Consider the following 16296-nt stretch of genomic DNA (forward strand, 5'->3'; position numbering starts at 1 on the left):
GCCAGGTAAAACATATTTTTCTCGCCTTGAACATAATAACTGCTGTTTGAAATATGACTAGGTCAAGATATTGTAATACTTTAGACTGAACATAATGAATTGGTGTGTTCCTAATATCCAATGTTATGAAGTATCAATATTGCTCTTTTTTGAAGTATAATTAACTATGTCAATGAACTTTGATGTGTTTCCCTAAATCTGTACACAGTAATTTATATACAGTAACACCACTGAACAATACCAAATGTGGAAAGATTTGTAGTCTAGAATTTGCTTTCCATTTAGCCAAGACTGAAATACTTCTAACAATTTTCTTTGGATGTATTTTAAATGAGAGTTCCAGCATTTCTTGTCATCTATAATCACTCCAAAGAATTTCATTTCATTTAGTATTTCTGTATTGATACCTTTGATCTGTAACTGAAATTGATTGATTGATTTACAATTGCTAAATATCATGGATTTTCTTTTTACTCACATTTATTGATAACTTATTTGTGTCAAACTACAGATTTATTTTTCAGAATTCTGACGTGATTAAATCCAGGAGTTGCTGTAAATTATGACCAGAAGCAAAGATCCAAATATTACAAATTTCATTCGTTTGGATAGTTTACATATATCATTTATATAGAGGATAGATAGTTATAGAAGCGATATTTCTAAATATCTACAGGCCACCTAAATATTGTGCAACCTTCATTGATGACTTCACTGAACTGCTGTCAATAATCTGCATTAACTCTGATTGTGTAATCATTGCGGGTGATTTTAACATTCATGTTGACAACCCCCAGGACAGGAGGACCAAAGAACTGTGTTGTGTTTTTGAAAACTATGGACTGACTCAGCACGTTACGGAGCCCACGCACATTAAGGGGCACACTCTGGACCTGATAGTCTCCAAGGGTCTGAACATTCCCAAGGTTGTGGTGACTGACGTTGCTCTCTCTGATCATTCCTGTGTTTTTTTCAGCAGCACTATCTCTGTGCCCAAAAGTGTTCAAACAAAGACAATCAGAAAACGGTATATCACTGAAAACACCAGTGAAACATTTACTCAGCTTTTCTCAACCACACCCTCCTTCTCTGGGCTATCAGTGACTGAGCTTGTAGATCATTTCAACTGTAAAATTAGAAATGTTATTGATGCCATTGCTCCCACTAAGGTAAAAGTTGTCTCTGGTAAGAAAAGATCTCCATGGAGACATGCCCTACTGGTGAGAAGAGAAAAAAGAGAGTGTAGGAAAGCTGAACGAAGGTGGCGAAAAACAAATCTCCTGGTCGATTATAACACCTATAAAGAGAGACTTCGCATTTATAATTTGGAACTAAGGAATGCAAAGCGGTACTTCTTCTCTGATATTATCTCTAAAAACAATAATAATTCACGCGCTTTGTTTGCTACTGTCGATAGATTAACAAACCCTCCAGTACCAGTAGCATCTGAACTGTTATCTACCAAGGCCTGCAATGAGTTTGCCTCCTTCTTCAAAGATAAAATTCAGAAGATTAGACAAACAGTCAGTGCCTCCATTCTTTTTATTCATGACGAGCAAAGCTCTTAGTTGCCAGATAACATGTTAAGTTACCTTTACCACCCAACAAGCAGATTTCTACATACAATGCGTATTTTGGACATTTTCAGTCCGTACAGTAAAGGGTTGATGAGTGGTTGGCATGTAAGCCAGTACAATGACAGAAAAATACGCAACATATTGGGTAAATAGTTCATATTAAACCTGCTCTGTATTAATTCAAAGAAAGCTCCAAAGGAAAAATTGAGCAGGGACAAAAGGTGAGGTGTGCAGGTACTGAGAGCTTTCTGTCTGGTCTGTCTAGGACCAGAAAAACACACTTTAAGGATCCTTATGTAAGAAAAAAGAATTAAGATTATGAGACCAAAGATTACTGTAAATATATTAACAAGTCCAAAAATGTTAATGGCTGATGTATCAGAGCAGGCCAGCTTGACAACACTATAGCTATCACAGTACACTTTGTTAATAATGTTTTTACACAGCTGTAAAGGAGCAGTCAGACCAAACACTATCAAAATATGGACAAGTAAAGGATACAACCATGTGAGAGCAATAAGAAGGAAAATCTTATTAGATGTCATACGAGTGTGATATTGCAGAGGATAACAGATAGCAAGATATCTGTCATAAGACATGCTGGCCAAGATCCAAAATTCTCTACCGCCATAAGAGTATAAACAGAAAATCTGCAGGAAACAGAAGGGAGCAGAAACAGTGTGAATGTCAGAGAGGATCTGAACCAGAAGGAATGGAAACAACCCTGTACTACCATACAGTTCATTTACAAACAGGCTGACCAGAAAAAGGTACATAGGTTCATGTAAGCTCCTGTTCACACAGATAACCACAATCAGCAACACATTGGCACACACTATGAACACATATAAAGACAAAATCAGCAGGAAATATAAGTATTTAAAGCCCACCGTGTCGAAAAAGGCAGAAAGTATGAAATATGAAACCTGAGTAGAGTTGATCATGGTCCTGACCTCGGTTTATAACAACAAGACAAATAATTATGTTAACTTTTGTTCTATATTTGTTAAACTATACGTCACTAGTTAGTTATTTGGTTTAAACACCAAGCACACATGAACATTCGTCAATGTAGTCATATGAAACATGTTCATAATCACGGAAACAGTTTAAACAAACACCCCCAAATGTACCAGTTAGTTCAACATAATGTTCAGGTTACACATTAATAATAAAACGTGTGACATTGTGTAAATTTCAGTTCATACCCACTGCAGTCAGACTGAATCCGTCCTAACTGAGCTGAACCTATGTTGCAATGTCTTTTATCCTTTTTAATAAGAAGGACTACCCCCCCAGCAGCAGGATGAGCTCATTATGAAAAGGTCCCATTGAACGATTAAGTTGGTCAATGTCAGCTAAAAGTAAACTTTGTAGAAGGCCATTGGTATAGAAACATTAAGACAAGAAATGGTTTCCATTAGAGCTGTTCCAACACCGATATCAGTATCAGAAAAAGACACTTTAAAGTAGTTCCCGCCCGATATATTGGCCGTTTGATATTTGATACTGTTAAAGATTATGTTTGATCAATGTCAGCAGAAAAGTAAGCTTTCTAAACACATATAGAACATTTCAAGTATCGATGGGGAAGAAAAACAATGCAGAATAGTATCACATTATTTTCAATTTCAATACTGAACATTGAGGGCAAGTATCAATCTTTTATTGTGTGCTGTTAGTTTTTTTTTTTATGAATCCTGTCTTGACCCACTGTGATGAAGTCAGCTGCTTCATAGGACTGTCAGAATTCCATGGAAGCTGCCCCGTAAAGGGTCTGAACAAACGTTTGGATGAGGTCTTTCCAGGTCATGCAGTTGAGATTAAGGTGCGATTGCGATTGACAGTGCTAATTCAATTTCCATTTTATTTATACATCGCTAAACCACTTTCCATAGAGAGCAGGTCTAGACCAGATTCTGGTATGTTATTTAGAGAAGTCTAACAGTTCCCACCAAGATCAAGCACTAGGCCACAGACGCAAGGAAAGACTTCCTTTAAGAGGCCGAAACCTCAAGCAGAACCACGGCTCAGGGTGGGGAGGCATCTGCCTCAACCGGTTGGGGGTTTGAGAGAGAGAAAGAGAAAGAAATAGAGACAGAGAGATACAGACAGACAGAGAGAGACATGGAGATAATGAAGGCGGACTTCCTGAGCTGACTTTCCTCGGGTACAGTATTGGGGCGAGGAATGACTGGCCACTCATATGGGGGGTTGTGCAGAAAATCTGGGCCTTGAGTCCATCTGTCAGGTTCAGGACACTTTAACTTACTAAATAAAGCAAGAAAACGAGACACAGGCAATGACCAGTTAATAGACTATTGCAAGAGGGAAGCACACATGAGAGCGACCTATCTTCAGCATCGCTCACAGGGAACTTCTCAGTATTTCTCTTAAGCTCTGCCTCTTTATTGAAAACACACACACCAAGATTCACACTTGTTGATACCAGGATGATTTGTGTTATGCCTACGCTAAAAGAACCAGGGCAAAGTGCGGGCCGCTGGGCGACGTGTACTCTGACTGACCTCGAATTGGAGACATTCTGCTATCTGGTTTATATATTGCAGCGAGACATTTACGACTTCTGCGAGAAACAGCAGCAACTAGAGAAACACAGTTTGTTAGAAACACAGTATGTTAAAGGTACATATAATAAGCATGAAAGTTATACTAATAAGAAATTACTACAAAGAAATAAGCAATAAAAGACTTTATAAAAATGAATTCTCTATCACCATCTGTGAGGAAATGCAAACTCCTTTAAGGTCAGACCTCTGGTGATATTGTCTGCCGAATGTCTTGCTGAATCCACAAACCTCAAGTTTGTCACCACTCTCAGCGTTTGGATTTCTGCTACATGAGTTTTGATTTAAAACTTTGTAGTGACACAATTCAGATCTTAGCCAGTGCTGCATAGTGGTGGAATCAGTCCAGGGAAAGACTTGATCGATGGGCTGAGTGAGTTTGGTTTGGAGGACACTGGCAAGCTGGGCACATGTGAGAGCCCCACTCAGTTCAAGGCAAGGCATGGACAAGTGTTTTTAGGTGCAATGAGAGACCTGGAAAGCAAAAAGGAGACATAAATTTGACGTGCATAATTAGCTGTGCGCAAAAAAGCTACCGAGCCGTAAGCTCAGCACTGTTCACCTTTTACTTTGGAAATATTGACTTTGTACATTTTTTTTTTCTGTCTGTAAAGATGTGGACATGTCTTGTCGAAGCAGGGGTGTCAGCACAGGCTCACAGGTTTGGGGGTGCCTATTCTTAGCTGAGCCACTTGTTCAGCAACGTATGAGTGTGTATTGGGTCATCCCATCCCATGTCTTGGGTCATCCCGTCCCATAACTTGCTTCTATAAGTCCTGAATGAGAAACTCGGCCCTGGTAGTAAATGGCTGGATGAAACCTATGGGGTCATACTATTTAGCCAGGATCTTATAGGTCCTCATTTTGGGCTCTGAGAGTCCCAACGGTAAATGTTTGTACCCCAGTGTGTAACTGTGAAAGTTTCATCTTAAGCCCAAGGTTGGTTCTTGGAGGCCACTGCTGCTCGTAGACAGCCAAAGCTCTCTGCTGGCTGATCTAGCTTCGGGGGGAAGATTCTCAATGACTCAAGGTAGATTGCTTGTCATCTGCCTTACCGTAAAACCACCATCAGAGAGTAGCTTCTGCCAGCTGTCAAACCGGTCTTTGGCTTATTCTACAGTGCATCTGCTGTGTAAGCCGTTGTCAACTTAGCATGACTCTCTCCTTTTTCATTTTCTTTTAGCTTTTTCTCCATGGTCCTGGATATGATGCTGCAGTGCATAGATTGCCCAACATGGACTGCAAGTTGTTCCGAAAGGCAACACCCACCACTCGTAAATGGATGTCTCTTGTTCCACTTGTGGAACCACTAGAGAGGCTGGTTTGTAGGCAGCAGGCTGATCTGGTGAAACATACTCTTTATGTCTCCACTCACTTTGCGCTCCTGTTTTGAAAACATGCTTTCGATGCAGGTGCGCGGGACTCACCAGGGGATCGCTGAGGGCGAGGGCTTTCCCCCCTTGCTCACACCCATTCCCTTGTTTGTTAAGAGAATAAAGAGACGAAGAATCCCTCGGTCCGAAAGAGCCTGCTGCGAGTCGCATACGAGACGTCCAGCCAAGTTGATGCAGGCCCTGCCAGACTGAACCAGTCCTGTGTCAAGGTAAAGGCTTGGAAGTAGTGTATACTGTGCATCACGTATTGAGTGCATGTCTGTTGCATGCTCTTTGCTTTGCTGTATTCTGTGGGAAATAAAGAGACACATTTATTTTAGCAGAAGACAGTGTTTGTGATTATTGACAGTGAGTCTGTTGCTCATAGCTGTACTGTATTCTGTGGCGAGGAAAAGGGACAGTTCATCCTGGCAGAAACGGTGTTTGTGGTTATTGACAGTGTGAGTCTGTCGCTCACAGCTGTCTTGCTGTGTTCTGTGGCAGAGTAGACAAGCACCCTACTCTGGCAGAAAAAGTGTTTTTTTGTAATTATCTGCTTGTAGTCAACAACCCCGCAAACCTGCCTAAAAATTTCACAAAACACCAGGACCTGGTGGATTGTTTGGCTTGGTTTGAAGAGATACTAGCCACGCATGCAGCCAGGAGTGCTCTTGATTTTTCACCCATGTTGTAGCTGTTTGGAGCAGGATGAGGGCTTGTGGATCCTGCTTGGAACGGGTGACCATCCAGCGCTGTAAGAAGTGTGTCCAGCTGCCAAAGGTGCTCAGCATTACGGAGGAGCTATTGAGATGGTACTGTGGTCAAGGGTAGGCCTTGTTGATGGTGAGATGGTCTGGTATGCACTGGTTAAATGGGCGTAAGTAGTTGTGGCATATCAGAACCAATGAAAAGCAAAGGCTGAGCCCTCACCAACAGAGCTAGGGGGAACTCTCTCAGGTGCTTGTATTTCCTTTGTAGGGCAGCCACCGGGTAGGAAAAGTCTGAAAGGCACAAGCTACCAGAGAGCTGGACCTCCTGGACTGCCTCATGCAGGATGGTAAGGTATGTTTCCTTACAGACTTTGCAAGGCCGCCTAAGGGTGCAGCTGTCCACAGCATGGCCTCTACCACATCTCCAGCATCTTCTACCCTCCTTAATCCATTTGATGATCTGGCTGGTGGTCAACTTCTTAGATACTTCCCAGGAGTTGAGGTAGTGCTTCTTATTCTTGCAATATGAGTAATAGGGCTTAGGTTTAGCGGATGCTGCTTGACTGGAGATACGCTTAGCTTGTAGCTTAACCTGTAACAAAGTCTCCAGATCCGGGAGAGTGTAGGTTATGTCTGTACTGGTCTGCAGAATGTGGAGACTCAGGCAGTATTCAACAAAGCCATCACGATAAGCAGGAGGCATTTTGCTCAGGAGCCAGACCACGTGCGAGCCACAACGTAGCTCATACCCATTCTCCCCTTCTAGGGTCCTCAGCATTCTCACCAAGGACTGAAATGATAGTGGGAAGGTGTTGAAGTCATTGACATCACCAAACCTTAGCGCTTGGCTGTTAAGAATGGTGCCTAGCTCCGAATGAATAAGCTGTCCTGGTTGGACATACTTTTCTTGCAGTGCCTGCAGAGCCATAGTGTATGGTTTCCAGCTTTTGGCATTTAATGTCCAAACGAGTCCTCTTCTATCTGACGTCGAACCTCTTTTAGCTCCATCTCCTTAAGGTTCTCCTCCAGAATGGCGGCATGTACTGTAGATAGAGCAAGAAAGGGAACTGAACCTCCAGAGACTGAGGTCCGCCCACTGGACTTGGAGCCTAAGCTGGATAATCTTCTCTTGGATGTTGTCCTCGCTTTGCCGCTGCAGTTGCTATTGGGGCAGGGTTGGGCAGGTGGAGGATGATCACATTAACATTACTTATTTTTTTCTTCAAAGGTGTTTTCTATAAACTGAAAACATTGTCCGCAAATAGTGAGTGATTCTGTGTATTGTGAATGCATATTGGTGAGGTCATAATCGATTGGCGAATGACTTGAGCCAGAGGCTCTAAAGAGAGGACAAATAGTGCAGGACTCAAGGGGCAGCCTTGGCGTGAAGATCTAGAAAGTGAAAAGAAAGAGGAGGTACATCTGGTTATGACTCGGACTTAGGGGTTCTCATCTCATTACTCTGTCCCACCCCTAACCCATTTTTCCTACCCCTAACCCCTTTGTCTTACCCCTAGCCATTGGCCCTTGAAACCAAGTGCTAAGGGCTAGGGGTAAACACCCCCCCCTATGAAATGGGACACCATTTGGTGACATCACCATATAGTATTGATCACAAACTTCTAAGATGCCATCTGCAAGTGGGTCTATGTTGACTGCGTAGGTTTTGACCACAGTGTCATATGCATTTATATATTTTATAGTTGTTTTAAAGTATGTTCACTTTGGTGGTGCAGAGGCAGACGTCCTGACCTGTGTAGTAATTAGTTCTGTTTGCAGTACATATGTGTACACACTGCACGGTGTGTTGTATATCTGTTTCAGTTATCACCGTCTTGAATGTCATTGATGTTCAGAAAAACTTTTGTTGTTAACAATTATCTGTCTTTAATACCCATACACAACTATATGTATAGACGTACTACAACTTATTCAATATAACCCCAAGTTTTTAAGGGGAAAATCCAATTTTAGGACTCCCATTTTCCGAACTACAAGGAAATCTTTCTGTTTATCTGTCATTAGAACTAATATGTTGGATAAACTAAATAATTATTTAAAGAAATGTCTATACATATTCTGATTCAATCAGATGTGTAGAGAAATTATATTCCAGAAACGCAGTGCAATTAATATTTCATGATTTATTATATTGAATGCATTTTTCAAATGAATGAACATACCAACTCCATATTTCTTATTGTCTGTAGAAGTTGTGAATTCTTCACTGAGATCAGTTAAAGCTAGTGATGTTGACCTATTTGTTCTGAATCCATATCGATTGTCAGTTAGTAATTTGTTTTTGTCTATGAATTTTTCCAATCTGTCATTGAAGACTTTTCCGAGAATTAGTAAACAAACAACAAATCTGCAGGAAACAGAAGGGAGCAGAAACAGTGTGAATATAAGAGAGTCCGGCCTTATATCAAATGTAAAAGCCCCCCCCCCCCTCCTGGATTTTATATTTCCCTTCACACATGTAAAAAGAAAGACAAGAAATATTCTAAAGATGGCAAATACAAAAAGAAGACCCGAGGCAGTACCTTAAATTCTCAAGTGCAATTTGTATTTATAAATTATTGATCTGTGTATTACTATGATGTTGCCACAAACAATATCGCCTTACATCGGGGGGCGGGTGTGGCTCAGTGGTAGAGCGGTTGCCTGCCAATTGGAAGGTTGACGGTTCGATCCCCGCCCCTGCAGTCATTGTCGAAGTGTCCTTGGGCAAGACACTGAACCCCGAGTTGCCCCCGGTGCTGCGCATCGGAGTGTGAATGTGTGTGAGTGTGTATCTGATGAGCAGGTGGCACCTTGTACGGCATCCCCGGCCACAATGTATGAATTTGTGTGAATCGCGAATGTTTCCTGTAGATGTAAAAGCGGTTTGAGCAGTCGTTAAGACTAGAAAAGCTCTATATAAATACAATATATACATTTACATCCCGCCCCAGCATTAACAATAATAATACATTTGATTTGTATAGCACTTGTCAAGGTACCCAAAGACACTTTACAGTAAAGCCTGTTAATAGCAAGTGAAAGAGTAAAGAAGCACATAACAGCAGGTGCATTTGATTTATTACAGGTGAAGGCTTGGATAATCTGAATGTGTCCAGGTCAGGTCAGATCCACATGTGTGTGTGTTCCAGAGGTCTGGGCCTGCGATGGGGAAAGGTGAAGTATCATTAGCCCGTCACTCGCAATGCACCTGCCTGCTTCTCACAGATGGCCGTTATTTCTAGTTCGTACATCATTATCCAAAAAATGTATTCACAGGGGTCACCAACCAGCAAGATGCTCTTACACGTCAGTTTACATTTTACCAAAGATAAGACGTTTACATAGGCTACGTATTTTAGACATCTGCAGTCCATACATTAAAGGGTTAAAGAGCGGTTGGCAGGTCAGAAAGTATAATGACAAAACATTTCGCAACATCATGGGTACACTGTTCATATTAAACCTGCTCTGAACTACTTGAAAGAAAGAACCAAAGAAAAAGTTGATGAGAGAAGCAAGGTGAGGTGTGCAGGTACTGACAGCTTTCTGTCTCGTCTGCTTAGAACCAGAAAAACACACTTTAAGGATCCTCATGTAGGTGTAAAGGATTAAAATGAGAAGCCCAACGACTTCAAGAGAAGTGTAAGAGAGTCCATAAATGTTGTTCACTCTGGTGTCAGAGCAGGCCAGTTTGACAATAGCGTAGTTATCACAGTAAACTGTTTTAATGATGTTCCCGCACAGCTGTAAAGGAACACTTAAAGATATTGTGACAGAAACTCCAACAGATGACAATAACCATGTCAGAGCAATAAGGACAGCAACCTTGTTAGTTGTCATACGAGTGTGATACTGTAGTGGATAACAGATAGCAAGATATCTGTCATAAGACATCACAGCTAAGGTCCAAAATTCTCTAGTTCCATAAGTATACAAACAGAAAATCTGCAGGAAACAGAAGGGAGCAGAAACAGTGTGAATGTCAGAGAGGATCTGAACCAGAAGGAATGGAAACAACCCTGTACTACCATACAGTTCATTTACAAACAGGCTGACCAGAAAAAGGTACATAGGTTCATGTAAGCTCCTGTTCACACAGATAACCACAATCAACAACACATTGGCACACACTATGAACACATATAAGGACAAAATCAGCAAGAAATATAAGTATTTAAAACCTCCAGTTTCAAAATAGGCAGAAAGTATGAAATATGAAACCTGTGTAGAGTTGATCATGGTCCTCACCTTGGTTTATAACAATAAGACAAATAATTATGTTAATTTTTGTTTTACATTTGTAAAACTATATGTCACTGGTTAGTTATTTGGACTTAAACACCAAGCACACATGAACATGCATCAGTGTAGTAATATGAAACATATTCATTATCATAGAAACAGTTTAAACCAACACCCCCAAATGTACCAGTTAGTTCAACATAATGTTCAGGTTACACATTAGTAATAAAACATGTGTGACATTGTGTATATTTGAGCTTATACCCACTGTAGTCAGACTGAATCCGTCCTAACTGAGCTGAACCTTTGTTGCGACGTCTTTTATCCTTTTTAAAAAGGAGGACACCCCCCCCCCCCCCCCAGCAGCAGGATGAGCTCATTATGAAAAGGTCCCATTGAAAGATTATGGTTGGTTGACGTCAGCTAAAAGGAAACTTAGTAGAAGGCAATTAGAACAGAAACATCAAGACAAGAAATGGTTTCCATTAGAGCTGTTCCAACACCGATATCAGTATCAGAAAAAGACACTTTAAAGTTGTTCCCCCCATATATTGGCCATTTGATATTTGATACTGTTAAAGATTATGTTTGATCATATTCAGCAGAAAAGTAAGCTTTTTAAACGCATATAGAACATTCCAAGTATGGGTGGGTAAGAAGAACAAAACAGCATAGTCTCACAACTTTTTAAATTTTAGTACTGTACATTGATGGCAAGTGTCACTCTTTTATTACATAACTTGCATATGATAATTAAAGCTTTAAGGTAATAGAATAATACAATTAGTTGCTTTGTCAGGATGCAGTATATGGCAATACATTCATTGCAGTATCATCTTGTGATATTTTTGTATCTGAGGCCCATCCGTAATTTTCAAGACAGTTGAAGAAAAGTTACCTTGAAAATAAAAAAATGATTTCCATCAATATCTAAAATTTTCTTGTCCTTTTAATGTGTGCTGTTCAGCTGACCTATCACAGTATACGTTGGCCGAGAAGCTCGATACTTTCTGGATTAGGGGTTTCATGATTGTAACAATCCAAAAGCTGTTTGGTTTGGCTTCAGAAAACCTTAAAATCTAAAGTCAAGTACAGACTTTAGATTTTAAGGTTTTCTGAAAAAAGAAAAGCATTGTCCGCACACAGTTAAAAGTATATCTGTATATTGTGAATGCATAATGGTGAGATCATAATCGGTTGGCGAATGGCTTTAGCCAGAGACTCTAAGGAGAGGACAAATAGTGTAGGACTCAAGGGGCAGCCTTTGCGTGAGGATCTAGAAACTGGAAATAAAGAGGAGGCGCGTCCGGTTATGACTCAGGCTTGAGGGGTTAGTATACATGATTTTAATGATACCAATGAAAGTGTTACCAAAGCCCATCACCTCTAAGACTGACCATAGAAATGACCACTCAAGCATATTAAAGGCTTGTATTGCTTCAAGAGAGAGAATTGACATTGGGGTCTTACTGGCTTATACCGCATTAACAATGTGGAGAAGAGGTCTAACATTATTTGCTGCTAGTCTTGTTGTTAAGAATCCTTTTTGGTCAGATTTGACTAATTCTAACAAATGGGACTCCAATTGACAGGCTAGGACTTTTGCAGAGATAAATCAGAGTTTAGCAGGCTCAGAGGTTGATAGCTAGAGCACTCAGAGGAAGGAGATCAAGACTGTGTAAAACTCCCTTGAGAATTCACCATTCTCAATGGAGAAGTTGATCATGTCAAGAAGGAATGGGCCCAGTTGTTACCTAAAAGTAGCATAGAATTCCAAGGGGACCCCGTCAAAGCCCGGTAATTTTCGTTTTTGCAAATTCTGTAATGCAGAATATGGATATTCTGTTCTGTAGTACCTAATAAATGAGGTATGAATGTAAATGGAAAACATTTCCGTAATCATTAGAACAATATCAATATAAAATCTGGTGAAAATCAGAGTAACTGTGTCTAAATCAAGGCCTTCCCATTGCATTAGGGGCACTATTTAGAACCCTTACAGGTATGGGCCAAATCCCTGAACTTTCTCGCAAGGCTCCAAGGTGTTTATGTGGACGCAGATTTTTTTAAAGTTTTTGTATACTGAGGCTGTCAAAAATGGGGATTCCTTTTTTATGGTGGGAGGACCAAAAGTAACAAACTCATATGGGCCCCAACGTTGAACATCTCTGAACTCTTGTCATCAAAGAACAATTAAGCTCATGGAACTGAAAAGTTTTTTTTTACGTGCGCACTTTATTATTTTAGTTATTTTTTATACCTGTGTTTTATCTGTGTACTTGTATGCCATATTTCTGTGTATATTAATACAATTCTCAAACAGTATCCTGGTTTCCTAGTCTCTTTATATCTTTGCTTGATTTACAAATGGTTAAGACATAATTTAGGAATTATTTAAAAAAATCAAATTATAAAAGTCTTTCATGGACTAAATTTTTATTCTAAATGTATTTTCAAATGCTTTACTGATTAGAATGAATTTAGAAACTGCTTTAAATAAAAGATAAATATAGAAATTACTTAAAGTTTGTAGATAGTTTATGAAGAGAAAATTATTTAATTTACAAATGTTTTTACTAAACTTATTACTTGTAAAACTTCTGTTTCATGAAAATATTTTTGAGAGCCTTATTTACTATGAACAAACCACTCATGAGTGTGTATAAAATGCTTTATTTATCAGAATTAACACAGGAGCAATGCTTTACAAATGATGAACTAAGCATTTAATAATAGTTTGCAACTGGTTCATGATGAGAACATGATTTCATTTATAAATGGCTGTTTTATTATCTATTAATTATAAATCATGTACCTGAGTCTGATAACAATAAAATTACTAAACCATTTTTACAAAAATCTAAAAGTAGAACACAGCTAATATCTCCTGTTGGTAATTTAAAGAAAGCCTTTTACTGAATCATTCAACTCATCCTTGTTGTCTGTTTTATTAAAACATAATTACAGGTTGTCACGTTTTATAGATACAGTTGACAAAAGTACTGTCAAATATATCTCATTTCTTTTTATTCATGACGAGCAAAGCTCTTAGTTGTCAAATAACATGTTAAGTTACCTTTCCCCCCCAAAGAGCAGATCTCTACATACAATGCGTATTTTGGACATTTTCAGTCCGTACAGTAAAGGGTTGATGAGTGGTTGGCATGTAAGCCAGTACAATGACAGAAAAATACGCAACATATTGGGTAAATAGTTCATATTAAACCTGCTCTGTATTAATTCAAAGAAACCTCCAAAGGAAAAATTCAGCAGGGACAAAAGGTGAGGTGTGCAGGTACTGAGAGCTTTCTGTCTGGTCTGTCTAGAACCAGAAAAACACACTTTAAGGATCCTCATGTAGGAGAAAAGAATTAAGATTATAAGACCAAAGATTAGGGTAAATATGTAAACAAGTCCAAAAATGTTATTGGCTGTTGTATCAGAGCAGGCCAGCTTGACAACACTATAGTTGTCACAGTACACTTTGTTAATAATGTTTCCACACAGCTGTAAAGGAACAGTCAAAAAAGAGATTGTCAAAATATGTTTAAGAAAAGAGTACAACCATGTTAGAGCAATAAGCACAGCAATCTTTTTAGATGTCATATGAGTGTGATATTGTAGAGGATAGCAGATAGCAAGATATCTGTCATAAGACATGATGGCTAAGGTCCAAAATTCTCTAGCTCCATAAGAGTGCAAAATGAAAATCTGCAGGAAACAGAAGGGAGCAGAAACAGTGTGAATGTCCGAGAGGATCTGAACCAGAAGGAATGGAAACAACCCTGTACTACCATACAGTTCATTTACAAACAGGCTGACCAGAAAAAGGTACATAGGTTCATGTAAGCTCCTGTTCACACAGATAACCACAATCAGCAGCACATTGGCACACACTATGAACACATATAAGGACAAAATCAGCAGGAAATATAAGTATTTAAAACCTCCGGTGTCAAAATAGGCAGAAAGTATGAAATATGAAACCTGAGTAGAGTTGATCATGGTCCTCACCTTGGTTCATAACAATAAGACAAATAATTATGTTAACTTTTGTTCTACATTTGTAAAACTATATGTCACTGGTTAGTTATTTGGACTTAAACACCAAGCACACATGAACATGCATCAGTGTAGTAATATGAAACATATTCATTATCATAGAAACAGTTTAAACCAACACCCCCAAATGTACCATTTAGTTCAACATAATGTTCAGGTTACACATTAGTAATAAAATATGTGTGACATTGTGTATATTTGAGCTTATACCCACTGCAGTCAGACTGAATCCGTCCTAACTGAGCTGAACCTTTGTTGCGACGTCTTTTATCCTTTTTAATAAGGAGGACACCCCCCCCCCCCAGCAGCAGCAGGATGAGCTCATTATGAAAAGGTCCCATTGAAAGATTCTGTTTGGTTGACGTCAGCTAAAAGGAAACTTTGTAGAAGGCAACTAGAACAGAAACATCAAGACAAGAAATGGTTTCCATTAGAGCTGTTCCAATATCAATATCAGTATCAGAAAAAGACACTTTAAAGTTGTTCCCCTGACATATCGGCCGTTTGATATTTGATATTGCTAAAGATCATGTTTGAGCAAAGTCAGCAGAAAAGTAAGCTTTCTAAAATATATAGAACATTTCAAGTACGGGTGGGGCAGAAAAACAATACAGCATAGTATCACATTATATTCAATGGCAATACTGTACATGGAGGGCAAGTATCAATCTTTTATTATATAAATTACATGTGATAATAAAGCTTTTAAGGTAATAGAATAATAAAAGAATTGTTTTTTCAGTCCTCTAGATTGTTCAATTGAGTTTATTTTTCCAGTGAAGTCAGCGTTCACAAGAAAGTTGGTAAAAGACAGATAGAGACATCAGAGAAAGAAATAAGAAAACCACAGTTTTCATTTAAATAAAAATTTATTGCAATTAATTGCAGAATATCGCAATAAGTTTATTGTAGTATCATCTCATGATAACTCAATCGAGATTGTATCAAAGGGCCCATGAGTAATTTTCAAGACAATTGCAGAAGAATTATCATGAAGATTAAAAAAGTGATTTCGGCATCCTTTTGTATGTGTGCTGCTCAGGGCCTGAAGGGGCGGCTGTGGCTCAGTGGTAGAGTGGTTGCCTGCTAGTCCGAAGATTGGTGGTTCAATCCCTGGAACCATGTTGAGTTGTCCTTGGGCAAGACACTGAACCCCGAGTTGCCCCTGATGCTGCGTATCGGAGTATAAATATGTGTGAGTGTTTATCTTATAAGCAGGTGGCACCTTGTACGGCAGCCTCGGCCACATTGTATGAATGTGTGTGAATGTTGAATGTTTCCTGTATGATGTAAAAGCACTTTGAGTAGTCGATAAGACTCGAAAAGCGCTATATAAATGCAGCACGTTTACCTATCACAGCACACATTGGCCGAGAAGCTGGGTACTCTCTGGATTGGGGGTGTCATGATTGTAAGGGTACTTTGCGGCCGAAATGGGTTTCCTCAGGAGGGTGGCTGGCGTCTCCCTTAGAGATAGGGTGAGAAGCTCAGTCATCCGAGAGGAGCTCGGAGTAGAGCCGCTGCTCCTTCGCGTCGAAAGGAGCCAGTTGAGGTGGTTTGGGCATCTGGTAAGGATGCCTCCTGGGCGCCTCCCTAGGGACGTGTTCCAGGCACGTCCAGCTGGGAGGAGGCCTCGGGGAAGACCCGGGACTAGGTGGCGAGATTATATCTCCAACCTGGCCTGGGAACGCCTCGGGATCCCCCAGTCGGAGCTGGTTGATGTGGCTCGGGAAAGGGAAGT

At 39.8% G+C, this 16296-nt stretch overlaps 3 protein-coding genes across 3 annotated transcripts; all 3 read right to left on the reverse strand.

The window, feature by feature from the left end:
- Positions 1 to 1594: 1594 nt before the first annotated feature.
- LOC117938880 (olfactory receptor 10A6-like) lies at positions 1595 to 2521 on the reverse strand. The gene has a single exon (XM_034863833.1). It carries the CDS (start codon positions 2519 to 2521, stop codon positions 1595 to 1597), a length of 927 nt encoding a protein of 308 aa, XP_034719724.1.
- Positions 2522 to 9525: 7004 nt separating this feature from the next.
- Positions 9526 to 10490, reverse strand: LOC117939340 (olfactory receptor 4D1-like). The gene has a single exon (XM_034864577.1). The coding sequence runs from the start codon at positions 10488 to 10490 to the stop codon at positions 9564 to 9566; it is 927 nt and encodes a 308-aa protein (XP_034720468.1). The 3' UTR covers positions 9526 to 9563.
- A 3060-nt stretch (positions 10491 to 13550) lies between these two features.
- LOC117939308 (olfactory receptor 142-like) lies at positions 13551 to 14498 on the reverse strand. The gene has a single exon (XM_034864549.1). It carries the CDS (start codon positions 14496 to 14498, stop codon positions 13566 to 13568), a length of 933 nt encoding a protein of 310 aa, XP_034720440.1. The 3' UTR covers positions 13551 to 13565.
- Positions 14499 to 16296: the final 1798 nt, after the last annotated feature.

This window comes from Etheostoma cragini, chromosome 3 (genome assembly GCF_013103735.1).
Source record: "Etheostoma cragini isolate CJK2018 chromosome 3, CSU_Ecrag_1.0, whole genome shotgun sequence".
Classification (NCBI taxonomy): Eukaryota; Metazoa; Chordata; class Actinopteri; order Perciformes; family Percidae; genus Etheostoma; species Etheostoma cragini.